The 26,464-nt window shown below is 38.5% G+C and overlaps 1 protein-coding gene across 4 annotated transcripts in view; it reads right to left on the bottom strand.

Moving 5' to 3' along the window:
- Positions 1 to 26,464, bottom strand: part of ANO3 (anoctamin 3) — a 264,589-nt gene that overhangs the window by 203,450 nt on the left and 34,675 nt on the right. The window contains exon 1 of one of the 4 annotated variants that reach the window (XM_040558398.1): positions 15,455 to 16,412. The exons of 2 other annotated variants lie outside the window; for them this stretch is intronic. In XM_040558398.1, coding sequence (XP_040414332.1) covers positions 15,455 to 15,608 — 154 coding nt within the window. In that variant the 5' untranslated portion in view covers positions 15,609 to 16,412. Of the gene's footprint in view, positions 1 to 15,454; positions 16,413 to 26,464 lie in introns of those variants that run through there. One more of the 4 variants, XM_040558399.1, reaches the window with a different exon arrangement.

The raw sequence follows: 26,464 nt of genomic DNA, 5'->3' as shown, positions 1-26,464 counted from the left end.
TTCAGATTTCAACTGTTTTTCAGCTAAGCCAACCCCTTACCATGTCATCAGCTTTTACACATTGCACCTCATTCTGCAGTGTTCTTCAAATACAAAGTTTGTTATAAAAAGGTCTTCTAATGTAGTAGTTCTCAATGTACATCGTGTCATTAACTATGCTATGTGTCATGTGAAAAATCTTTCACAAATGAATGATTCAAAAATTACCCTTTAATACTGCTTAATTAGTTGATATTCTGACATCAACAGCCAAGTCTGAGGATTTTCCTTACAAATATTAACTTATGGCAAAGCTAAATAAATATATTAGTAAGAAGCAGTAAAGATGAAGAAATATCTTGTCACTTCTTATTCACCAGTTATGTTCTTTACCACGTCCAGTTTCTGCAGTAAATGCCATTTGAGTGAATGCTGTGGAGCAGAATGCCCTTTGTTTTGCTGCATAGCTGACTTTCTCTGTTCTTTCAGACATTTTCTAAACACTGCAGCACTATAGCATAGCTCTCATCTGTTAAGAATCCCGATGCTGGGAAACATTCCTCATCAACACAAATGCAGAAACCCCAAACCCAAGGCCCCCCTTACTGTGAAAGTGTTACTGGATCTGATAGTTTGAGATAAGTTCAAAAATGCAGTGAGTACAAAGAAATTATTTATATCAAGGTTTCTTAATTAAATAAAAACTACAGTTGTGGGTTCAATCTTCAAGAGGCTGTTAAAAACATTAAAACATGCCATTGTCTTAAAAGGTATTTCACAAATCTTTGTTCCATGTCTAGGCTAAAATTGCAAAGGCATTTATAATAATGAAAAAAGTGTCAAGAATGACAAAGATTCAATTAACATGCATTGCTAGTGGAAGTTGCCCTTGTTAATGGCCATTTTTAACAAGTTATCTTCCCCAAAAACCTATAAACTCTTTTTTCTTACAGTTTATTTAATACTTAGAAAAAAAGCTTTAGTCAGGAAACATCCATATTCTGTCATTAAAGAACATGATGCTCACTATTGGTTTTCACAGAACAAAACTTTCACAAAATGCTGTCAGACTATGGATGACCAAGCTTACAACTCTCTGCTGCACCATGTGGTACTTAATTTTAACCCCACTTCAAAATGCTGATATCAGATCTTAGCCTATACATAAGTTGCAAGAGCATGGCCAAGTTAAAACTCGTCATCTGAACTTCTTGCTGATTTAAACTCTTATTTGAAGACTATGTTGTGATAATTTACTGTATAACTCCTTGTAAAATTTGACTTTGTTTTTGATTTAAACTTTCAGGAAAGAATAACAAACGAAGGTACGTGAATTTCATGATGTATAATTGTAGTATATCAATGCAGTGAAATTATTAGCCGCTGGAGACATTTAAGCATTAACTGACATTCAAACCAATCCAATCGCAATTTTAACTTGCATTGTATCCCCATGTTGTGCTGCAGCTATCCGAGGCTGACACTTCGGAAAGCAGGCTCTCTCAAACAAGCAGCCTCAGAGCCAGTGCTGGTGCGTGCCAGCACAGAGGGTGGAAACAAAGAACTTGGTGCAGTCAGGCTGCTCAGTATCTGTTTCATAGAAAATTTTAGATACATGACACTGCAGAAGAGAAGCACAAACAGCTTTAGACAGTGCTGGATACTAAGCCATAGTGTAAGCAATGTACTATCAGAATATGCTCACATAGCAGCAGTTTCAGGAGCTGAGTCTTCTCCCATGAGATTGCAAATAAGTTGCTATCAATAACAAAAAGTTATTCGCATTGCTCTTTGGTCCTTCGCATATTTCTGTAAGGTTATAAAGGAAGTCTAAACATAATTCATACTGTAATGGTAAGAGGAAAATAATGAGACAAGAGTGAAACTCCACCTAGGGAACAAAATTATCATCTTGACTCTAAACACTCAAAACCTTGATTTGATATAAATAGCTCTTCCAAAATGCATTTGGATATCTTGAGAGAGCGTTGTGCAGTAGCTTTTGTTCACATCTGATCATCTTCAGAGTTAGGAACGAAAGTACCTTTGGAGTTGATTTGGACACTGGGATGCTTGTTAGAGGAAAGTTATTAGCTTTCTTATAATTGGCTTTATATTGAAAATGCACTATTGGATGAGAAGTTCTACCAAAATTTGTAGCCTGATATTTTGTTCATGACAATTATTTTAAGTTTTTAAACACCATCAGGATTGTGTTTCTGTATCCCCCTTTCAATTTTTTAATATTGTTTCTGCAGTCAATGGAATCTTCAGGTCTGGGCTGTACTCAGGTAGTCTGACAGCAAGTAGCAACCATAAAAAAAAGGCAATGCTTTATTAATGAAAGCTGGTGCTGCAGAACAAGTCTGCAGAAGCCTGCTAATTAACTAGCAAGATGGCATGTTCTTTCAGGTGTAAAGAACATATTTAGGGCTTTTTCCTCCTAAAGGAAAAGAGATAAATGAGAAAACTTTTGCCCTGCTTCCCTGTGCAGTGGCAGAGATGGAGGAGCTTCATGGCATCATTAAACCTGTGGCATTATCATCAGAATGATTTTTGGAGAACAGTTTGAACAAAGCTCACACACCAACTTGGAATGTGTAGTAGCTTCACGTTTCTAAGATTCATCTGGTTTTTTATGCCTTATTTTTAAGTATCTTTTCGAAAGGTGAGAAGAAACATTCACACACGGCTATGTATGACTTGCTGTTACCAATCCAAAGCCTCAACTGCACCCACACCTTGGTTTCATGCTCACATTGCATGTGCTGCAAAGAACAAAGGAGTGCTGACGGTGCCAGGTGGTCGCCTTCCCAATCTGTTCTCCAAGAAGTCAACATATGTATATATGCACTGTGAGTTGTTCCAGGTTTTAACGACATCTCAATTCACCACATAAAATTCTTCAAAAAGCACATTGTCACAAGCTTGGCACATCTAAGAGATTCCTTGGTTCACTCCCTTATCTTTTCAGGAGGAAAGGCTATAACATTTTTTTTCACTCTAGGCTGTTAGTTACAAAATTGTTTTTGCAAAGCTGTCTGTAAGCATTCCTCCCTCCAGAGAAATCAATTTGCATTTCTAAAATAATAAAAAATAAAAAGTAAAAACCTCTTTGAAACTCACTTCATCTCCTCCTTCACAAATAACTAAAGATGCTATATGATTATTATTATTACTATTACTTAAAACAAAGATCAGTGCTTAAAGTATAGGAGTATCAGTAAACGACTACTTTATTACACCAAAACTATTTCCTTATGAAGATTAAACTACAATTTTCTTTCTTTAATTCCCTAAATCACTTCTTGCAAGTGTTTCACTTGATTGTTCAGATGATTTTCTGCTCACAGTTCAACTTCCCTGTGGTAAAATCCTACAGGATTAAAAGTTTTTTATGTCTGCATGGTGAGTTTGAGGTAGATCACTCATCTGAAGCAAACAGGTGTAACTCTGTGAACCAATAGTGAACTCAGCCTTGCACTAGCAGGAAGCCTTGTTCTTCCTTATTGGGCCTATTTTTGAATGGGAAAGTGTCCTGGTTTCAGTTAGGACAGAGTTAATTTTCCTCCTAGTAGCTGGCAGGGTGCTATGTTTTGGATTAGGATGAGAAGAGCGCTGATAACATGCTGATGTTTTAATCGTTGTAGAGCAGTGCTTACACCAAGCCAAGGACTTTTCAGCTTCTCGCTCTGTCCTGCTAGCGAGCAGGCTAGGGGTGCAGCAGGAGCTGGGAGGGGACAGACCCAGGACAGCTGACCCAAACTGGCCAAAGGGGTATTCCATACCATCTGACGTCATGCTGAACAATATATAGGGGTGGCTAGCCGGGGTGGGGGGCGGACGGCTGCTCGGGGATAGGCTGGGCATTGGTCAGTGGGTGGTGAGCAATTGCATTGTGCATCACTTATTTCGTACATATTATTATTATTATTATTATTATTATTATTATTATTATTGTTATTATTATTTTCCTGTCTTAATAAACTGTCTTTATCTCAACTCACAGACTTCACTTTCCCATTTCTCTCCCCCATCCCGGAGAGGGAGGGGGGAGGGTGAGCGAACGGCTGTGTGGTGTTTAGCTGCCGGCCGGGCTAAACCACAACAGAAAGATCAGCTTATCACATGGAAATAAAAATGCTTTTCTAACTCCAGTAGTGGTCTTCTCTTTGGACTTATCAGAGTATACCCTGATTCCATGTGTATATTTGCCATTGTGAGAAGGGGTCACTGATACCTTCAAACTATTTTTGCTGCCTAGAGGCAGAAAATGTTGTTATAGGGACATTTTATTCTTGAAGATCATCCAGTAAGCATTATATAGCACACCAAATAAATAATGTAATTTTGGAATAGTTGAAAATACACACGCCTATGTAGACGTATGTATATTAAAACCCACAAGCAGCTCTATAGAACTTAGATCTCCCAGCTGCTTTATGGGCTTGGGCAAATGAGTCAGGACCTGTTTCCCAGAAATGCTAAGGGGTCCTAATTCTGTGTAAAATCAGAAGGAACTTTAATGTTTATTTATTTATTTTTTTGATTTGAGGCTCCTCAATCTCTTCACACCTCAATTTTCCAGAAATTGCCTAACAGCAATTTCCTTATCACTGAAGACATTTAAAGTTACATAGATGGCATACATCACACCAGATCTTGTATAGTTTTGTCACCTGCACCCAAAAAGTCTAAAAATATCAATTTCAAACTCTTTTCCTTATTCCCTCTTCTCCCTTCCCCCCCCCAAAAAAAAAATTAAATGTACAACTTTGTAGACTTAAAAAAGGAGAGAATAAGTTTACTCTTTTTTACTCAGAAATAATATCAGTAAAATTATGCTATTGGCACCAGAAGAGAAAGGGAAAGTAACATTAATTCAACGTAAGTCAAAGTATTAAAAAAGAGTGGTTAAAAAAATAAGGTACAGTTAGACAACTGGTTTCAAGAAATGGACTGAATACCGATGTTTAAAGTTTATAAATGATATACTTGGATAAGTTGTCATTCTAAAAGTGAGAGGTGTAAAGGAATGAGCAAGAAAACAAATGTTAAAAATAAATCCAGACATGCCATGTGAAATGAAAAGTCATAAGTGAGATGAAAACAAAATTTGATGGACGGATGACTAGTTATGCAAAGGTCAAGAAAAAACCTTAGGAATTTAGTAAGAGAGGAAGACTGTTTCATGTGCTGTATATTCAATTGATCAGAAGACAGAAGAGAACATTCTCTGACCCTGAACAAAGAGAGAGAGAAACAGACCAGCTGAAATTGAAAAACATGATTTGCATAAAAGAGAGTCAAAATCAGTTTGGAGGCTTTTCAGCGTACATCATAAGAGGATCATTTTTTAGCAGGTCTTCCCCTGCCCCCAGCCCATTTAAGCACACTTTATCCCAGTTCTGAACTAGCTAAAATCAGTGATTTGGGAACTTTAGTCTCAAGCGACCAAACCCTGCACGTGTGAGGCTGACGACTGATTTTCTCTAGCTGGGTGCCATACCTCCTGCAGGATTTCATCACTGTTTGTTCTGATCACATGGTAGGATATCCTTGAGGAGGTACTGGAAATATGGCCAACAGGATGTGTTCCTATTCTCCTTTCCTTTGTAAGGGCAGATACTGATCCATGCCAGAAACAGGATACCAAGTGAGGGGGACTTCTGACATAAATAAGGGAATTCCTCCAAATCCTATCAAGGACAGAAAAGCACAACAATTCCCCTCAGAGATCCCAAGTCATCTCTACTTTGCTTTCCTGGCAAAACAAAGAAAATCAGAAGGAAAACATGTGGAAAGGTTTCCTAAAAATAAAAGTCCTGAAAACAGAAGTTGCACTTAGCAAGTTTAGGTCCACTGTAACTGATAATACAAACAGAAATAAGAGAATGTGGGAAAAAATACAATGTATTTAAGACTACGTGGATCTGAGGCTAACAGAACATCTATCAATGGGATACCTATCTGTATGCTTTTCAATGCCCCTCTCTATTTCCTTCCTGACATTAATGAACAAGCCAGAAATACATCCTGTGTGAGAAGTGTGTACTAATGACAAAACTGTTCCTCCAGAAATAAGGAAAATAATATAAAAACATGTTACATCATTTAGTTAAATTCAGAGGACAAGGCCAAGTTCCTCTCAAGGGAAAAAAAAAAAAAAGAAAAAAGATGTCAACATTTGGAATAAACTTCATTCAACTTAATTTTTAGGATCCTTAACTTCTGAAGATTTATGGTCTCGTTGGGTTTTGATAAACAAACCAAAAGGGCACTAATTTTACACACGCACAGTTCCTTAATCCTGAATAACTCAATCTTTTGTCTTTCTTTTTGACAGAAAGAAAGAAAATATCTGCGCTACCCAGAACATACTTGCTATTTTTACTACTGTTTATTTCTGAAATAATATTAAGTTTTGTCAATAGAAATGAGCAGCAACCATCAGAGCCTCATAGCAGGCATTCCACAGGGCCACACTGACCAGCCAACACAAACGTTATAGCAAAACTAGGTTCTCTCTTTCAATAGCTCTTTGTTTTCTCAAACACAGCTTCCAGAGACTGTGCATTTTTTTCAAGACAGTCATTAAAAAAACACAGATGAATATAATTACATTCTTGATTGACGTACATCAGGAATTGCCTCTCCAAAAAGAAAAGTGACAATCCAGTGTCAAAATACCATTGAATAAAAAGTCATTTTGGCTTGGCAGGGCCTCCAGGCTGAGGGCCTCTATTCATTAATTTTTGTCTCTCTAAAGCTGCGCAAATAGAGCTTGCCTTAGCAGGGAACCTCAGAGAAAACCCACGCATACCTCGTATATCTCACCCCTTAGCAAAATAGTATCTGACAACAGGAATCTTGAGCATAAATATGTGACACAGCAACACAGGACCTTGATGGTGGTTCACTTAAATAATTCATTTGACTCCTTGTTGTTCAGGTTCAACAGCATGATGTTGGAGTGAAGGAGAGATGGAGTAAACAAATATCCCCCGCAAGAGCATTTTCCTTTAATATTTTATAGTCTTGCAGAAATGAAAACTTTTGAATGGAAAGAGGTGGGAGCAGCTTTGGAATGTCAACATCAAAATGTCTGGAACATAGAAGGCAAAGATATACCAAGATGAAATGAGAAAAAGCTTGCAGAATAGGCTCTAAGTTATTTTAATGACTTCAGGCAATTCTACTCTTTAGTCATCTATCAATGCCTAGGTAAGGAAAGAAGAAATCTGTTTTAACCTCTTATTCACAGTCCCAATGCTACGCCCTGTATGGTATCTGCCAGCAACCTTTGTAATCATAATGACTGAAAGACCGGTTTGAGCTGTTATTCCTTATTCTAGGAAGAAAAGAAGGGAGAAAAAAATAATTAAGGAAAAAGATAATTAAAGCAACTACCAGAAAACCAAACAACAAACAAAAACATGCTGATAAAGGTGAGAAAATTTCCTTTCTAAAAGCTATGAAAAAATTCTTAATTTCTAATCATACAAGGAAAAGGTACTATGGAAAGTAGATTGCACTTCAGTAGTCTGGTAAGACTGATCAAGTTCATTTCAATGGACATCATACTGTTCCTTGGAAGCAAGTTAACTAAGCGCTGTTTAACTGCCTTTCATTTTAATAACATTCTGACAGAAACGTTAGTTAACTACAACATGAGTTTCCATAAAACACATAGCATTACAGAGCAAAATAGAAGTAGAATAGTAGAGAAATAAGGTAGGCTATTACTTAAAAGACTTATGATGCATCATCTAATTTAGGATGCTGGCTTTTTTTTTTTTTTTGGTTGCAAAGAAGTACATGCTCTTTAATGTTAATATTGAACAGGATGTATGTATTTTAGAAATAGTCACCTTCAGCGTTCAGTCAAAGCATTAAAACAGACACTTGACGTTGATCATCCTCACAAAATATACACAGTTAAAGAGATCTGGCATAATTGCACTGGCTCAAGAGATGCCTGTATTTGGATCTAAGCGACATGCCTCAACACATCCCCCAGAAGTCAAAGCATAGATATGATGGAGATCTAAATAATTAATAATACCTTTACATGTACAAATGCTTAATTCCTAAAAATACCATCTCAATTTATTATTTTACCAGCTAAACAGAACATTTTAAGATTGAGACTAATAGGCAGTCAAATTCTTTCTCACCATGTGCTCTTGGAAAAACACACTTGTCTCTTCCAGCACCACTCAAAGCTCTTTCTATTTATAACATTCATCTGCCTGCACAGATAACTCTCTCTCTCTCTCTCCCATGATGTCCCTTCTAAATATTACTAAACGTGTTTTTTCAGGAAGTTTTTTTTTTTTTTTTTAATCAGATTAATTGAGGACATAGTATATAAAGAAACATTAAGAAGGTCTAGCAGAACATGAAACTAGTAGAGTTTCTGTGTATTCATGGTGGTGTAACAGAATCCCAAGTGTGTTTTTTTTCCTCTATTAAGATAAAAGAAACTGATTCTAAGCAATAGCTTATAGACTACGTACTGACATCATTTATTTCCTCATTGCATGCTGTCTAGACAGAGCTGTCAAGCTTTACAGTAAATAGCCTTCAAATATCGAATACAAATGTATTCTACACTGCCTGAAGAACATCCTTCATTACTCAGAATCATAGAACGGCCTGGGTTGAAAAGGACCTTAAAGATCATGTAGTTTCAAACCCCGTGCTCTGGGCAAGGTTGCCAACCACTAGAGCAGGCTGCCCAAAGCCCCATCCAGCCTGGCCTTGAATGCCTCCAGGGATGGGGCATCCACAGCCTCCCTGGGCAACCTGTTCCGGTGCCTCATCACCCTCTGAGTGAAAAACTTGCTCCTAATTTCTAATCTAGGTTAGAATTTACCAAACATATTTGATATATTAATAACTTACCAAAGTTATTAAGATATCTACTCTGTTTATAACACTCATGAAGTTCAGGCTTTTTTTTTTTTTTTTTTTTTGGAAGTCAGTGCCACAAAACATCATTTTATTTTAGCAGCATACAAAGATATATCCTTACCCTAAAATTTTTAAGGAAACCTTAAACACAACAGTGACCTCCCCTATCTGTGCTGTCATCTTGCATCCTTATGGCATACTGGACATACATTTGTCAATATAAACTCATTGTTTAAAGAATAAAAGAAAGAAAAACCATTTAGCCTCACTTCTGCTAACAAGACGCAGGTGTTTCATTGCTGTAGTCAGCTTTTCCAGTCTTCAGATAGTGTGCTACAACAAGATTGCTCAGGCCTGATTCTTGCTTTCATTTTTTTGAGCTTGGTTATTGAGTCTATACTGATGTTTTATAAATGTTGACTTCACCTTTCAAAAAATGCCAAGTTCCTGAAATACCTGTGAGGGTAACATTCTTTACGTAGACATATTTCATCTATTGCTACTGAGGGAATTTGGGAAATAAAACCTGTGATTATAAATCATTAAAGTATCTTTACTTAGAGTTAGTTAACCTACCCCACCCTTGAACCAAAAGTAAATAGCTCATTATAGGAAGGAAGAGCACAGAAGAGAAATGATGCCCCTAGGAAAAATTAAGTTTCTATATTCAGCTTAGTTTCCATTTATTGTAGCTATGTGAGGGTCAAAGTCATGACCCCCAGGGGCAGAGGTGAATGCCTCAGTACACTCAGCTTCTATATGATCTCTGAATTATTCATTAGCTACAGGCTTATTTTACACATTATTAATGAACTTTTTGATACAGAGGGCAGTGCCGAAATGAACCATCTTCCACGTGTACCTCTAACACACCTTAAGCTTGAATAGCAAGACTGACTCTTCTCAGTACTAAAGCCTTCCACGTGTACCTCTAACACACCTTAAGCTTGAATAGCAAGACTGACTCTTCTCAGTACTAAAGCCATAGCTCTACTGAGAGCACTCTATGCAATGTCTCAAGTTCCAGCCTCCATAAATACAGGAGCACAGATGCTTTTTACCCCAGTTTCCCTTCTCCTGCAATCCCTATGCAAGATACCTATTTTGTTTTGAAAGTGAGAACTTATTACTGATCAATGACACAGACATAACATTTGTTTCCAAGATAAAGTTTGAATTCAATATAAGGGTGAAAAAGATCAGTAGTAATTATGTTTATCCATAAATAATGAAATCCGCACTGCTGCATTGAGGGTAAGAGACTAATAGCATTTCTGCTCTATTTCTCATGTCATTAAGTTGCCTGATGGCTTTCAGCGAAGCAGTGGTTTACTGTGGCACAAGTAGAAGGATTGTTTTGGAATATTGATCTTCAAACCAAGATCTCAGTTGCTTCTTGAAATCAAGGAAAAAGCTCACACTCCTTGACCTCTTATTGTGTAAGAAGAAATGGAAGAAAGAAAATAGCACCTAAGCTTTGTGCAATCATTTGTTACAATTGTTGGTTTTACAAACACTTGGATAGTTTCAAAAAATTGGGTTAGTGGAAGAGTTTCAAGCTCTGATTCTATAACAGGCTGCAGCTTCATCCAAAACTGATTTTAATATACAGACCTTCAATTGCACTGCAATTATTAGACATGGCTTTGTGTCTGGTGTATTTTCACTTGTTTTTCCTGTAAAGTCCTATTTTTCATGTATAGTCCTACTAGGAGTAAAGCAAATCAGCAGTAGGGTTCAGGTGACTCCTGCAGAAAACTACAGCTTAGTTATCCAGTTCTCTGGACATTGCACTGCAAACAAAGCACTTCTCAGAATTTAAATTAAGGGAAGGAGAAAATTCGATTCAGAAACTGAAAGTTGGTAAACTTTAGAAATAGGAAACGCTAGTTTAGGAGGATTCTTCTGATGTTCCAGTGGAGATGGAAACATATTTTGTCAAGCATAGTTAAGCAGGAGTTATGTTCATATAGGGCTTTGTACTTTGCAACCAGAAGAAACTCACAAGTAACTTGTAGGTTTTGGATTTTTCACGTGGTAGAATTATCATTAAATATTTCAATTTTTAAAAGTAAATGCTCCATTTAAAAGACAGGGGTCTACCACTCTGCCTTCTACTTTCAGCTGATATCATAAATAATATAACTTCATTCTTATGAGGTGAGACTGCAATTTGTCCACTGTGAGCTCTTCCGAGGGGGTGGTATAGCAAGTTGTCTAGACAGGTCACTTAGAGGGCTGTTACTTACAGAGATGATAGAGAGCACTCGAGTTCAGTCTGCTGCTTCCTCTTATAACCATTTCAGAAATGAAAAGAGGAGGTGGTAGCTGCAGGGGAGGTTGCTCACTTACCACTGCTTTAACTCCCAAAGGCTATTCAGTCTTCTAGCTTTGCTAAAATACAGTTGTTACTATGTATGCACACCTACTACATTGATGGTCATGGTTGCCCAACTGGTAACTACTGAAAGCGTTTGATTTCTATCTTCTCTACCCACTAACTCACATTTTCCTTTCCTTGAGCACCCTATTAGCCTGTTGTCTTGTGCCACAAGAATCATTCAAAGCATTTTGCAGGAATATATCCTTCAATGTTCAAGAGTAACCCTTGTCAGTCGCTATGATTTGGATACCTGGTTTTGATCCTTTGATGTCTGCATTAAGTATCTAGGGGATTGCTAACACAAGCAGGCCAACTGTGGAAGTAACTTACGTAAAATAGCATTTTTATCTGAAAAATGTAAGATGCGTTCCCCAAAACACTCATCAATAGGAGGATCACAGAAAACAAAGTTTTTTCCCAGCCTGAACGTTTCATTCCTTCTTGTGTGAATAGCTCTGCCGGAAGTCATAGAGTCAAAGCCATGTCACTTATGACATTTCTCATTTCAGGAGGGTCTGAGGGCTGTACTCTGACCCCACTTATGCTCATGTGCTGATATTTAAAAAAATAAAAATATTTATTCATGAGAAAGCTATACAAAACCACATTCTGCCACACATTAGAAGATAAGTCAAGAAATGCTTGAGAATGTTTTTTGTCTTGCAGTCATAAAACAAAAATCAGGAGATAAGGCCATTATTGTAGGTTGGATGTTCCCAGTCACTTTCACAATAGTGAGATGGAACAGAACAGCACCTATCAGTGATAAGGTTTAAGCCTGAACAAATATTTACAGCTGGAATATTGAGGTTGGCTTCACTTCCTGTGAGAACTCTGAACTGCAAATACAAGAGGTCCCGAAGGTACTTCTACCCTGGCTGATACAGGGATCTAGTTCTGTATTTCTTTAGCTTAAATAACCTTCAGTTGCCCATTGGTCAAGACAAATTGCTCCATCTGCAACATGGGCATTCATGTTATCTCATGTTATCATGTATTAAAAATAAAGTTCTTTGAAGTTTTTTTTTTTTTTAAATAAGGTATCACTTTATTTTCTTAAGGATTGCTTGGCTTCTTTAAAAACCATCAGCTTCAACATTATCCTGTGTGTTTACAGGTATGTGCGCTCCACTCAAGTTTTCACTCAGAGTTTAGCTGACCTTAGTGCCATGGCAATCAGTTGACACTGGCCTTTCACGTGGTCACTAAGCATTTTATTAAAGAAGGTCAGTCACTTGTTTCAAAATTCTATCTTTTGAAACAGTCTCAATATTACGCTATTAGTCAAACCATAAAGATGGTCCACGTGGAAAAATCAGGACACACGAAGGTTGACAACACTGTCCCTCACATTCTAGGGTTTTACTCTGTTACTCTGGAATATATTGACATACTCGCAGATCCCAAATAAAATATGCCTCGGGATTGGTACCTGCATCAGTGATGAAGACAGTGATATACAGAAAGTTAAGCTTATTTATATATATATTTATTTATTTAAGAAGAGTTGCATAGGAAAACAACTGAATATTTATATCCCATTGATAAGGGTTTGGTTAAGACAGGGAAAAAAAACAAAGTTAAGAAGTTTTTGTGTCCCAGTAACTGAATAAACACCAGGTCTTCTAATGAAAATTCCATTTCCCGTTTATAGAACATCATACTATTTCAGGATACCACTTAACTTCGTCAGAGTATTCACTTTTCTGCATTAGCACTGCTGAGTGCCATGTTTATAACTAAACGATTGGCACACTACAGGAGAAGGCTTTCTCTGAAGCGACCATGTTTTTATATTGAATTCTGTTTTGTACATGAAAAGTCATGGCACAAGCATGATAATTTACTTTTCAACAACTCATAATACATGTGAACAGAAGAAAATATTCTAATGCTTCTTCTAGGTTTACACTGAGTTCTAATGTTTCATACCTTTATTTGTTGGTGCTCTGTATGATTTTAGAACAGAGTTCTTCAAATCCTTTTCAAAAATACTTCATTTGTTAAAAAGCATAGAGACTATGTGAAAGACTTGGAATCTTTAGAGAGTAGAATACTATGGCACACAGAAGCCAGCACCAGCAAAACCATGTGCAACACCCTGATGTATGATGCATGTTGATGTCTTGGAAGATTTTTATACTATTGTCATCGCCTGAGAGAAATGTTTCTTGTTTCCATTGCTCAAAGGTTTCATTTTGTCTGAGACAGCATGCTAAGAAACAGATGATTCTTGAAGAAATCAGGTTCATTTTAACACAAGCAAAAGCTTTTTTTGTTTGTTTTTTAATAGCTATGGGTGAGCAAGTAGAAGTTCCTTTTAGGAAATGACATGTGGAATCCCAATGCAACTTGGTCACTGTTTCATTCAGATTTCTGCCAACCCAATGCAAGACTGAACTATGGATGACTTGCTTGCTTCAACCACTGGCAAAGTATATCAAGGAAAATTTTCAAAGAAAGAAACTGCACTAGCATTCCATTCCATGGACCACAACCATTCATCCAAATCAAAAATACGAAGCGTATGAAGCATCAGCATTTACCTCATTCTTCCCATGATACAAAAACAAAAAAAACCCTAACACATTGACAATGCATTTATACAAGATGATCAATATCATGCAAGCCCAAGTAAACCATTTGCAACAAATAATTCCAATAAGTAATTCTTTGAAAAAGTATGTATTTTCAACATAGGACTCCCACAAGGAGGTTTTATTTTTTTCCTCTGTCTCCTGCAGATGTGTTACCATCCCACTAAAAACACACTACTGAAGCTGAATATTCATTTTTGAATTGGTTGACAAGATGGGCTAGAACAGATTACTTGGACTTTCCGGTAACGTAGCAAAGCACATCACCTACTGCAGGCACAAGTTCCTTAACGACAGTTTGGGGTAGGAGACGTAATTTTAAAGTCACATTGCAGGATCCCAGGGAACAGACAAATGCGATTCCTGAACTTGCAAAGACCTGTTTACACAAAATCCCCAGATTCCACAAGCATTTCTACTATGAAAAAAAAAAAACAATATAGGAAATTTAGTCAAGTTGTTCATAAAAAATAAATTTCTAGTAAGGAAAGCACAAGATATTTTTTCTTGCAAGAGAACAGATAGCATGACATCATTTGTCCATTTTCAAGTGCAAGAACTGAATTTAAGGACCAGCTCTTCCAGAAGTTCTTCACAGAGTTGAAAATGTCAGTTATTTCCATATTCACCTACTTGAGCTGAGTGGAAGTTGCAGTCTTCCAGATCTTGCAGGTTATCCTGTCACAGGACAAGTGTCACATATTCAGATATTACCTATTTCTCTTGCTTACATTTTGTTCCATTGATCATAAAAAACATGAAAATAAAAAATCAAATTATCCCTTGGGAGCAGTGCAAGTCCAAATACATGTAGTCCACAAGATATTGGAGTAGTCATCCTTACAAGGGATTCCTTAAATATATTTCCATTCAACGCTTCAGTAGGCATTAAGGACTTAAGCGACATTACATTGATCAACTGTGGTTCTGTTAGAGATTGAGACAGCCGCATTCTTTGTTTTCATGACTGAATTTTTAGAGAAACTCAAGTTTCAAGATGCTTAATTAATTGACATTTTGGGGGGGGTTGTTCTAGCTATATCAGCTAGACTAGCTATATATAGCTATTTTAACACCTGCCCCAAAATAAAACCTATAGATGAGTCATAATAGTCATGGAAGAGCCTTACAGTATGCACACTTACCACTTTACAAGCCCTGACGTGATAAAAAAGCCAGAGGAAAGCCAAAGAGGAGGCACAGCACTAAGCACTAGAGGGCACACCTTAGGTACACACTGTTCCAAGCGTAATGCCAGCACAACTCCTCGGGCTGCTCTGATTTACTTTAAGAACCACATTAGCACCCACATACAGATCACGATCAAGGTAATACAAGGTAACAGCCTCTTGGGCTCTTCTAGCAGTACCTTGTATGCTGGAGTGCTCAGAAGATGCTGAAAAGGGTGTTTGTTTGCATATGTGTTCTACCCTTTATCGTAAGTAAAAATGACTTCAGATTGCATATATGTGACAGCAAAGACTACCGTGTTGCTCAACTGGTCTTATAGTTCACTCACATGTTACAGGAGTCAATGAACACAGAGCTGAGGAAACAGTTTATATAAAGGCAGGCTTACCAGCTGGTGCAGAACGTGAGCAGTGAAGTTGAAAACCTTGATGAACGGCACATAAATCACTTGATTTGCCTTCCTTAAAGTCTGACTTGGAATCCTCTTTGCTCTCAATTTCATCTGAAGAAAGTTTATCCAGTTCAATTAGCACTGCTGACATTGTGAGACAGTCTCAGTGTAACTCAATCAAAACCAGTCAATAAAAGAACAAACCACCTTAACTTCAGCTTATTTGCAGTCTAGGGAAAAAATAACTTCCTAATATAAAAATATTTCCCCAAGCCGTAATAGTGCAAAATGCTTTTAACTTCCTTAATGACTGAGAAACTCCATTTCCATGAAGCTGTTCTTCCAGCTCTGCAGCGTTTGCTACATATTGCAGCTCTTCTTGAGTGTAGGAAACTAGTTCTTTAACAAGTTCTCTTCTCAGAGTGACAACAATATTATGGCATTTCTGTGGAGCTGGTACAAAAATAGAAAAGGTAAGTGGAGACATCTGTATCTCCACTAAGTTCTGGACTAACTTTAAGAGTCTTATTCCCATTTTGTTACCCGCTGGTCCAGCTGGGAGGGGCTAAGCAGTACCAATGAACACAAGTGCATCCCGCACGCCAGCCTGGCAGCTGCACGGGGGAAGCTGCTTCTGCCACAGCTCGGTTTCCTGGGTGAGCGCTCAGGGCTGTGTCCAGGATGCGCGCAGCAAGATACAGGCACACCACAGACTCCATCAGTCCCTGAAAACAAGCAACAAACAGCTCTTGGTTCCTCTGTTCCATGTTTTTAAGCCTTGATTATACCAAGCTCCTCTTTAGGAAAACCGCTTTTAGTAACGTTAAGTAAACCGGCTCAGTCCTGTAAGCTTTCTCTGCACTTCTCCTCACGCTTAGATACAAATAAACCCCGGCAGAACTCCGGAGACCCGTTCAGCTCCTCTCCCCTCGTTCCAGCCTGTGCCTCGGCGGCTGGAGACCCCGCTAACCAGTGCCGAGGGAGGCACCCACCGGTGGCGGGGGAAACTGCACGGCTCCAAGTTTCCCTGCAGGACAGCAGAGCTGCTAAAGCAGGAATCGTCATTCCTCCAAGTGCACCACACACGAGCTTGTGCTAGGAAAAAAACAAGCCTGACTAGAGAAAAGGCACCTGCGGATGATGCATCAGGTATTAGCTGCCTATCACTTGCTTACCTTGTTTGCTAGCAGGAAAGAGAAGTAAATGCAGAAACATCTATGCGGCCATGCAGTTTGTAGGAAAAAGTCCTTTAAATGGTACCAAGGGGACAAATCCCAAATCTGTAAACTCCAGTTGTTAGAGAGAGGAATTGCCAGGGCAACCCCAGCTAACATTAGCCTCGTTTAAAACCAAGCCTTTGGCAGTTACCTCTCCAATCCCTGTGCCGACTGGGAGCAGGTAGAGCTCCCCTGTGCCTGTGTGGGAAACATATCCTTAAGCAGCACCCAGCTGTCAACCAAGAAAACGCCAAACATCCAGTGGGACACTTCTCCAATTTAAGGGAGCTTGCAAGAGGAGATCGTCTAGGTGACTTACAACCAAAGCAGGAAACCCAGGTGTGGAACAGGACTATTGCTATTAAGTAGAGAAGCAGGCAAGTGGCACTGAAAAAAGAATTTCAGTCACAGGGGAGGCTTTCCAAGAGGCCAGAAACAATTTGAAGCAGTTCTTTCATTTCACTTCAATTAATGCACATCGGGGTGGGGGAAAAAAGACAGCCCGGTCAAAGAATCACAGCACTTCCCCAAACTTTAGAAATGGTTATGTAACAGGGAAAACAAGCAAGCCAATGTTACATAGTTTGAAAGGCAATTCCAGCGCAACTCATGCCAAGAAAGGCAAAAGAACAGAACAGACATACAGCAGTGTTAATAGAACCCTATTTCAGTTTTTAATTACATGAAGTCCGGTTATACTGCTATTGATAGCTGAAGTAACATGATGGTATTCTAAAAACCATCTTCCCCCAGTTGAAAATGCTGGCTGTTAGTGACATTTTCCTACGCTTAGCTGGGTATCTGTGATTTTTTCCAGCATATGCAAACAAATTTACTTCCTGTACAAGTCTGTATCTGATGTTTTAGGTTTCTCCAAAGACACTGAACTCAGTGTAGTTTACTGTAAAAATGAAGCATCTAATTATGTTTCTATTATGTTTTCTACATAGCTACTGTTAACTCTGAATATGCAAATCACTCTAAGGCATGTCAAATCTTTAACAGTGTGACCGTTTTTCATTTGTATAAGCTTTTTTCCTTTATTTTACATGTTTATACATATGTTAACAGTAGGCAGTGCTTTTCATCATTTTTTAAATCAATTTAGAGATTCCCCAAACTGTTTTACTGTTTATGCATTACAGGGTGTGTGTAAATACCCTGAAATACATGTTAACTGTGCTAACAGGTAAGGATCATCCTTTTTACAGTGGCAGAAGATGACAGCATATTGTTCATAACTACTTACTTTTCATTTGTTTATCTATTGAAAGCAGTAACCTAGTGGTGAAATTTGATAAACCCTACTCTCCTTTTCCCTGTGGCCCATGGAAGGAGTGAAAGGCAGCAGATGCCTATAGACATTTCCATGTTAGTAAAGCAAAACAGAGGTGCAGGGCCTAACACTGCACCTGCTTTGACAGCACAGAGCTGAGCCAACCTGTGAGCAGCTCAAGTCCTGTATGGTACAGCATCTTTAGCATCTCTCCCTTAGCATCCTCATTCCTCTTTCAGCACCAACAGTAGTAGATGGCAAAACCAGGAGCCTGATCTATTTTAATACTACTTTTATTTGCCAAGAGGTTTAGAGTAAGGAGGAGGAAAAAGAAACACTATCCAATTGTCCCTTCTGGCAAGGTATTAGAACAAAATCTTAGCAAATAGCATAGGAACAAACCATTTTCAGAACCTTAAGTGCCTGAAGGTACTCATATAGGTACTTAACTGAACAATCAAAAGCACCAAAACGTGCTGTTCCTTGCAAGTCTCTAAACAATTTGACTCTTAAAGTTTCTGTGAATAGATACTCTAATACATCTGGTCAAACACATACACATACTGGCAAGTTATTTACAGTAGTCTCACGGTTCTCATGCTTTGTCAACAGAGCATCAAAATTTGCAGGTTTTGGAATGTGAAAATAGGGTTTATACCACTAGCAGCATTTCAGAGATAATGGAAATTTAATTATCATGAACCATTCAGATACTATGATCTAAAACTCAAGTCATGCCAAACCAAGCTATGAATACTTGTTCCTCAAAGACTAAAAATAAGAGATAACATCAAGACAAATAATTGTCTCGTGCGAAAAAACTCTCTTAATTCAAGAGAAGTACATGTTTATACGGTAATGAAGATGCATTGACACAATTCTCCCTTAGTCCAAGGTTTCAGTGCTTAGGCCTTCATTTAATTGAAGACCCAAGCTTAATGACCTCAGCTTGGACAGAGCTGTGCCTATTCCCAGGGACTGTTCTGTTAGAGTGTCGGTGGGGAATCCGTGTGTTAATTTGAACCTCTTGTCATACCTATTTGAACCACAGATAAACAAGATGTTCAAAACAGAGGAAATGAGTTATCACCTTCCTAGAACAAGGCTGAACTACGCTGGAATTATATTATTTCAAACACAGCAGACAAGAATATTTGCTTATATTACAAGGTTAACATGCTCCAACCACTGATAATATGGGAAGTAATCTAGAGATTGCTGTGTGGCATCTGCTTAGAAGTGCACTATCTGTGTTTGAATACATATTCATCAGAGGTGTTTGGCATCTCAACTCTCATGTAATAGTTTTTAGCCTGACTACATTATTCAGGAAGCCAACTATAGTCTAACAGCAATTGGCAAGGCCTTTGCAGTGAGGATGTCCTGGTTTCAGTTAGGACAGAGTTAATTTTCCTCCTAGTAGCTGGCAGGGTGCTATGTTTTGGATTAGGATAAGAAGAGCGCTGATAACATGCTGATGTTTTAATCGTTGCAGAGCAGTGCTTACACCAAGCCAAGGACTTTTCAGCTTCTCGCTCTGTCCTGCTAGCGAGCAGGCTAGGGATGCAGCAGGAGCTGGGAGGGGACAGACCCAGGACAGCTGACCCAAACTGGCCAAAGGGGTATTCCATACCATCTGACGTCATGCTGAACAATATATAGGGGTGGCTAGCCGGGGTGGGGGCCCGGCTGCTCAGGGATAGACTGGGCATCGGTCAGCAGGTGGTGAGCAATTGCATTGTGCATCACCTATTTCGTACACATTATTATTATTAATACTATTATTATTATTATTGTTATTATTTTCCCTGTCTTAATAAACTGTCTTTATCTCAACTCACAGGCTTCACTTTCCCATTTCTCTCCCCCATCCCAGAGAGGGAGGGGGGAGGGTGAGCGAACAGCTGTGTGGTATTTGGCTGCCAGCCGGGCTAAACCACAACAGTCCATTTGGCGCCCAACGTGGAGCTCAAAGGGTTGAGATAACGACAGATTTGACCAGAGTGTGTTAAACTAAAATTGGTATAAGTATTCGACCTGCTTAATAGTTGCTAGTCACAATGTTGATTGCTTTAATCTCAAGTCTACTGTGCCTGTTTCCCAAATTGAGTTTTATAGCACGTTACTTTCTGTATGTGCTCCCTGTCGCGCTGTTTATCCTTTCCGGGCCCTGGTTTAAGATTGTTATGGTACTGTGTGGTGTAACGATGGCTTATGAAATGATGAGATTTCTGGTCATGACTCTAACCTGGTATTTGTACTCAGCACTGTCGTCGACTCTATACTTCGGAAACCATATCTCAGAAACTATTAGCAATTACACCTATTGCCTTTTTTCATCAGGGAGTCAATCTGTGGAGGGGACAGGGGAAGATATTTTTTCCTACCTGTTCACTCTCCCTTCCTCCTTCACCACCCTCTTATCCCCCGAGCTAGTTACGGTAGCTCTCCAAGGTGTTGAATATCCTTGGGATACTCAGACCAGCATGTTCCTGTTGTTATGTCTCCTGAACGCGCTTCAGGTTTTGTTTAAGGTTAAACAACTACTTAGGAATCTCATCTGGAGATCTGTCTTGAGGCAGGATAGTTGCGAGTGGCAGGGAGTGTGGGAGGATATGGGCAGGTTTCTAGAGCAGTGGGCACCTCCAGTGTTTTAGACATTCACCCCTGAACAACTGCAAAATCCTAAAAAACTGGTAGAATGCTTGAAAAAAAGGTGTCATGACTCTGGCAGTTCCAAAGTGACACAAATCACTGTGGCGTGCTGGGGTCTGGCTTGTGCCTATCGAGCTGCAATTGATGCTGCTATCAACCTAGTGACAGACCCTGCAGCCGCTCCAGCTCCTGCAGCCACTCCAGTTCCAGCTCCCGCAGCCGGGTCAGAGAAACGAGCCGTAGCAGTGCAAGTTGCCCCTGCAGAGGGTATTCCAACCCCTGTGGCAGACCCTGTGGCTAGGTCAGAGAAATGAGCTGTAGCAGTGCAAGTTGCCCCTGTAGACAAGGTGAAAAAATGGTATAGAGACTCAGGTCGTTTAGAACGCAGACAGTCTTCTGCTAGGTCTAAGTATAGAGAAGACGAGGCTGGGCCATCAAAGGTGCAGGAGGATGAAGATGAGGATGAGGATGTCGAAAAATCAACAGTAACTACCCGAACCCTATACCAGCGTGAGCTACGAGACATGCGAAAAGATTTTGGTCGCTGCATAGGTGAGCAGCTTGTCACCTGGCTGCTCCGGTGCTGGGACACTGGAGCCAATGGTGTGGAATTAGAGAGCAGGGAAGCCAGGCGGCTGGGATCCCTTGCTAGAGACACAGGCATTGACAAAGCAATTGGAGATGGGCACGATCTCACAGCCTCTGGAGGCGTCTCCTGTCAGCTGTGAAGGGAAGGTATCCCTTCAAGGAAGAACTTGTATGTCTACCAGGCAAGTGGACCACCATGGAGAAGGGAATTCAGTACCTGAGGGAATTAGCCGTACAGGAGGCAATTTATAAGGACCTAGACGACGCACAAATATCCACAGATCCAGATGAAGTCCAGTGTACACGATCCATGTGGCAGAAGTTTGTACGGAGTGCACCATCATCATGGGCCAGCTCACTGGCAAACTTAATAGAGATCAATGGACAAAAAAAAAGCAGAGGCTTCAGTGCACTGCAAGGAAAAAAAATTACATCTGGCTGCACGTTTCCCAGATGAACCAAACAACATGGAAGAGAAGCAGTAAGATAAGCATTGATTAATCAGTTGAATTAATTTGTCTCATTCCTGGATGTTTGTTGACCTCAAACTGTGAGAAGGCAAGAAAGGAACAAAATAGAACTAGTTCTGAATTCCTACCTTTCAACTCCTACCAAAGAAAATCTAAACAGGTCCAATATAAAACAATCTCATTTCTATTATAAATAGCTACAATCCTTATTGAGGGTTTTGGTCACAGACAACCCACCACATCAAGGGCCAGAAAGAATTTCTCAACAGAAAAGGCATACAACAGAAAAAGCATCTGACTCAAAACATCTTCGCACAGAGGCTCTCCTTCTCAAGTCACATCTTAACATCGATGATTTCAAAAATAATGGTGTTGAGAGCAACTGTAAATATCTGTACCAGAGACAGCTTCAATGCATAGAGAAAGAACTTCATTTATACCTAAAGAACAAATGCTGTTTTACCTAATACATAAAGAGACCATAAATACAGCATGCTGTAATGAACCAGAACAGTTTTTAAATAACAAAAAAGTTTACACTACCATAAGCACATGTTTAATGTTATCCTATCAATTAATTCAAGAGCTATCTGTTTAGATTTCCACAGAAGTGGTTATTTACATTGTAAGAAGAGGTAAGGAAGAAAACTCCATCTGTCTTCTGTTACAGACCCAGGAATACCTCAGACTGTCTGCTAAATCAATTGAGGCACTATTTGAATTCGATTATTTTACTATATCATCTTTATCTTTTTTGAGCTGGTAGAAAAGCGAACCAATTCTGGCTACACTCTGCTGATGAATTAACACATCTGAATGTTTTGCAAATAGCTTTGCCGGCAATATTGAATAATCCATCTTAAAAGCATAGTTTTCTACTTCCCATTTTCTTATTTAGGGTTGTTGGGAGGAAATATTTAATTATGAATTAACTATCCCATAAAAACTTCAATTTCCCTTTTGAGTTTACTGCAATTCTTTGTTTTAAAAGCATTACTGCATGATTCAGTGAAGACCTATCCTAAAATAGGACACAGTGACCATCATTCTCCCCAGAGAAGAAAGAACAAAATTAAGTAGCCAGACAGCACACACTGTCATCACCTAATTTTACCAATTATAATAGGGAAATACCATTAAAAGCAGACATGCACTTAATGAACTGCAGTCCAAAAACCTGAAGGCTTTTTAATCTTAACACTTCTTAGTTGTAGAAATACGTTATCTAAATTTAATTTAAGCCAAACTTCTTAATATATCTTGCCAGCACGTATATATACAAAATGCATCTAGAACATACTCCATCATTCAAGTGCAAGAATGATCATTTATACTGCTGAGTCTTTAAAAACCTATTTTGTCTTGAACAAAATGCTCATGTTTTTGTTCCTAGATAATGTTAATACATTTCCAATTCTATTTGATTTTGATTTTTAGCATGCAGTCAGCAAAATAGATCACAAAATGGATCGTTTGCGTTTGTGAGCAACAGTGACAGTTGGAATTAGTTTACATTACAGTATTATCAATAAGAAAACAATACTTGGAAGTTTGCGTTAATTTACTTTCTAAGAGGGTGAGGGGAGACCAGTAACGAAGATATGCCAGATAGATATCAGATAGATATGCTGAAGATACCAGCAAGCTAAAACCAGGATGACCTATTACACATTACTGATATTTATCTAGTAACTACTTATCAGCATTGTCTAAAAAATCTTTTCTGGAAACATGAACATAAGAAAGGAGGCACATAATCCTAACTCTGCCCTTATATAGATGCATTCACTGTAATATCAGATATTTACTTGGGTAAGAGACCATTCCCATAATGCACTATAAACCTTATGCTTTGTCACACATAAAGACCTTTTGCAGTTACTAACAAAACGTTCACGTGGTTGAAGCAATGTGCTGTTTCCACCACGGTGTTGCTTGTAGCCTAAAGCGAAGATCGAAATACCAATAGGAAAGACGAAGAGTCTTGCCCAATTATGGAGAACAGTTGCTCTTCCAGGCATTTCCTAACCATCTAATGAGGTGATTTTTGAAGCCTGTGGCATGTAAACATACCTTTCTCCACTTGCACAGGAAACATTGTAATCTAATTGCCCTTAGAGATAAATGAAACAAAGATCAGCCCCAGAGGAAACTGGTGGCAAAGTCCAAAACCGAAACATGCCCTAGTTACAAAGCAATTACTTCTCAAATCTCCTCTACAATGCTTGACAAAGTTCCTAAAGGCCTTCATGTATTTTTCTAGTTATGAGCTACTTTTACACAGGTTCTAGCGAAAACAAAATTGAAAGCTATGCATTACTTCTAGTAACTTCAGCTAAATAATTTTAGATGTCAGTTGTGGAATTTAAATATCATCTAAGATATTCATGGGTGCAATGGAATGCCTTGGAGTTTAAAGAGACCTCTGTGATAGCTGCAATCTTACAAAGTAGCATTGGACTGTAAAGGGCATGAAAATCAAACCAGGTCTCTCTAATGATTTAATTAGTCTATAGCAACTCTTACGTGCAGACAAACATAGATGCAGGGCTGGTTCTCCAAGACTAATCTCCACACTTCAAATCACACTGACAGAACTCAGACTTGATTAAACTTAACGGGGTAGAGTTTTACATGTTTGCATTTCATGAACATCTCAGCATAAGAGTATGAAATCAGTCATCCCAATTCCCATTTACTTATATACTTATATATACACAAGTCTGGCAAGTGCTTTAGGAATTAACAGCTGTTTTTTATGAATTGCAAGCTTTCTACCAAATTCAGCGTGACATTTTAAAGGTTTTGGGCAAGATGTTTTCTTAGGGTTCAGGCTTACCGGAGAGGTGGGTTGATACCCTAGCCTATCAGTGTTAGAGGGGCATCTGGATAATGCAGTTAGTATACTTCAACTTTTGGATAGTCCTGAAGTGCTCAAGCAGTTGAAGTAGGTGATCTTTAAAGGTCCTTTCCAGCTGAGCTATTGAACACCATCTCCTTCCATAAGCCTTTAAAAGCTGACCGAGCCTCAGTTCTGCTCTTTAAGATAAGCAAATTTTTGGACTCCTAACATCTTTTTCCCTCAGCCTTTATTTCCAGCTTACATTACTCATTCTACTCATGGTAACTGGATCTAGTGTATCAGAGAGTGATTCGATTGTACACATTGAGAACACCACACCATGACGAGATGATTTGATAAGATGATTTTTTCCCCATTTCTTGAAATGTTAGCAAATCTAGTAGTCTCACTCACCACATTTTTTGTGACCTTTCCTTAACCTGAAGACAAAATTCTCTAACTCAAATTGTATTTCTAACAAAGTCATTTGTATAATCAATAACATTAACAGCATTCATCTCCTCAGAAAGCTCAAGGTCTCAACCCCACCTGCACTGTGTACACTTAAATTTACAGCTTTAAACAGTCATCATTAAGTCCTCAGCATTTTTGAATTTGAAGGATCCATAATATTGACACAAACAAAAGGATGAAATTGTATACTACGCATAAACCTCAATCAAGCCTTTTTAAGGTAGTCAGTAACCAGATCTTATTTGAACTGCACCTCCAGAGGCTAAAATCTCTACTACTGAAAGAAAAAAAACACCACACACAAATTAAACAGAATAAAGTAAATTTCTAAATGAAGACTTATCTCATTAAAGCAAGTATCATAATACAACCACAACAACTTCACCCAAGTTTTGAGATTCTATACAGCTGTCTTCTGTTTCCAGTAATGACCTCCTCACAAACAAAGGCATCAAGAATATCGTTTCTACCTTATTTATGATAAAAATAGGAACTATTAAAGTATATTTTATTTTTCATACTTTTAAGACCCATAAAGACAAGCATATATTCAATTGGTTTCAGAAACATTTAGTTGTATGAAAAAATTATTTCTATGACAAAACAGAGATGCCTAGGTTCACAAAACTCTATAAAGATAGCCTATTAAGGAACTTGACACATTAAGCATAACATAATAAGTACTCCCTAAGCAACAGGAAATTAAACAGTCCTCAAACCTTCACTTACTGCTTACTTAAAAACAACATTTTGTAAAATGCAATAGTATGTCCTTACAGACAATTTGTGTTACTCAAAGCACTACATCATTCAACTGTTTATTTCACATCTGCATTTTTTCAAGTTGGATTTGCATTTACCATCAGATTACTGAAGTTATTTGTTTCTTGAAAAATTCACACGTACAATCTTTTAGATGCACACTATTTCCTCAGTGTCAGGCGGCCAATTTGAGCATGCTTAGCCTATGAAAAATAGACTTGCTCAACGACTTAATTTCAAGTAGACACTAGGTGTCTGACTTGCTTCATGATAGCATATGCTTGTTGTTGAACAGAAAGGTAATGGGAAATAGAGAGCAATTTAACCAGAGAGAAGACATTCCCCCCCACCCGGCTTTATCTTTTAGTAACAGGAAGGCCTACAGTATGTACATCTGAAATCTGGGGGGGAAACAAACACATGTAATTTTGTGGCTCAGCTCTTTGTATCACTGGTTGCAGTTCACTGTCTATAGAGAGCATACCACTAGCCAAAAGTAAATGTCAGAGTCAGCTCTGGCATTTCAGTGATGTTCTCACAAGTCCCAACATGTAGGAATAAAAATTTTCCATATTCTCCCCACCCCACAGCTGTTGTGTTCAGAGAGCTATTACAATGTCAGCAATTGTTTTCTTGGTCCCTTCCTCTCAATCCCTGATCCTATCTGCCTGTACTGTCAAAATCCTTCTGTAAATCAAAATATATAAAAACAATGCAACTGTT

Source organism: Cygnus olor, chromosome 5 (genome assembly GCF_009769625.2).
Source record: "Cygnus olor isolate bCygOlo1 chromosome 5, bCygOlo1.pri.v2, whole genome shotgun sequence".
Taxonomy (NCBI): domain Eukaryota; kingdom Metazoa; phylum Chordata; class Aves; order Anseriformes; family Anatidae; genus Cygnus; species Cygnus olor.
The sequence above is the reverse complement of the archived record's forward strand: the minus strand, read 5'-3'. Positions and strand labels throughout refer to the sequence as shown.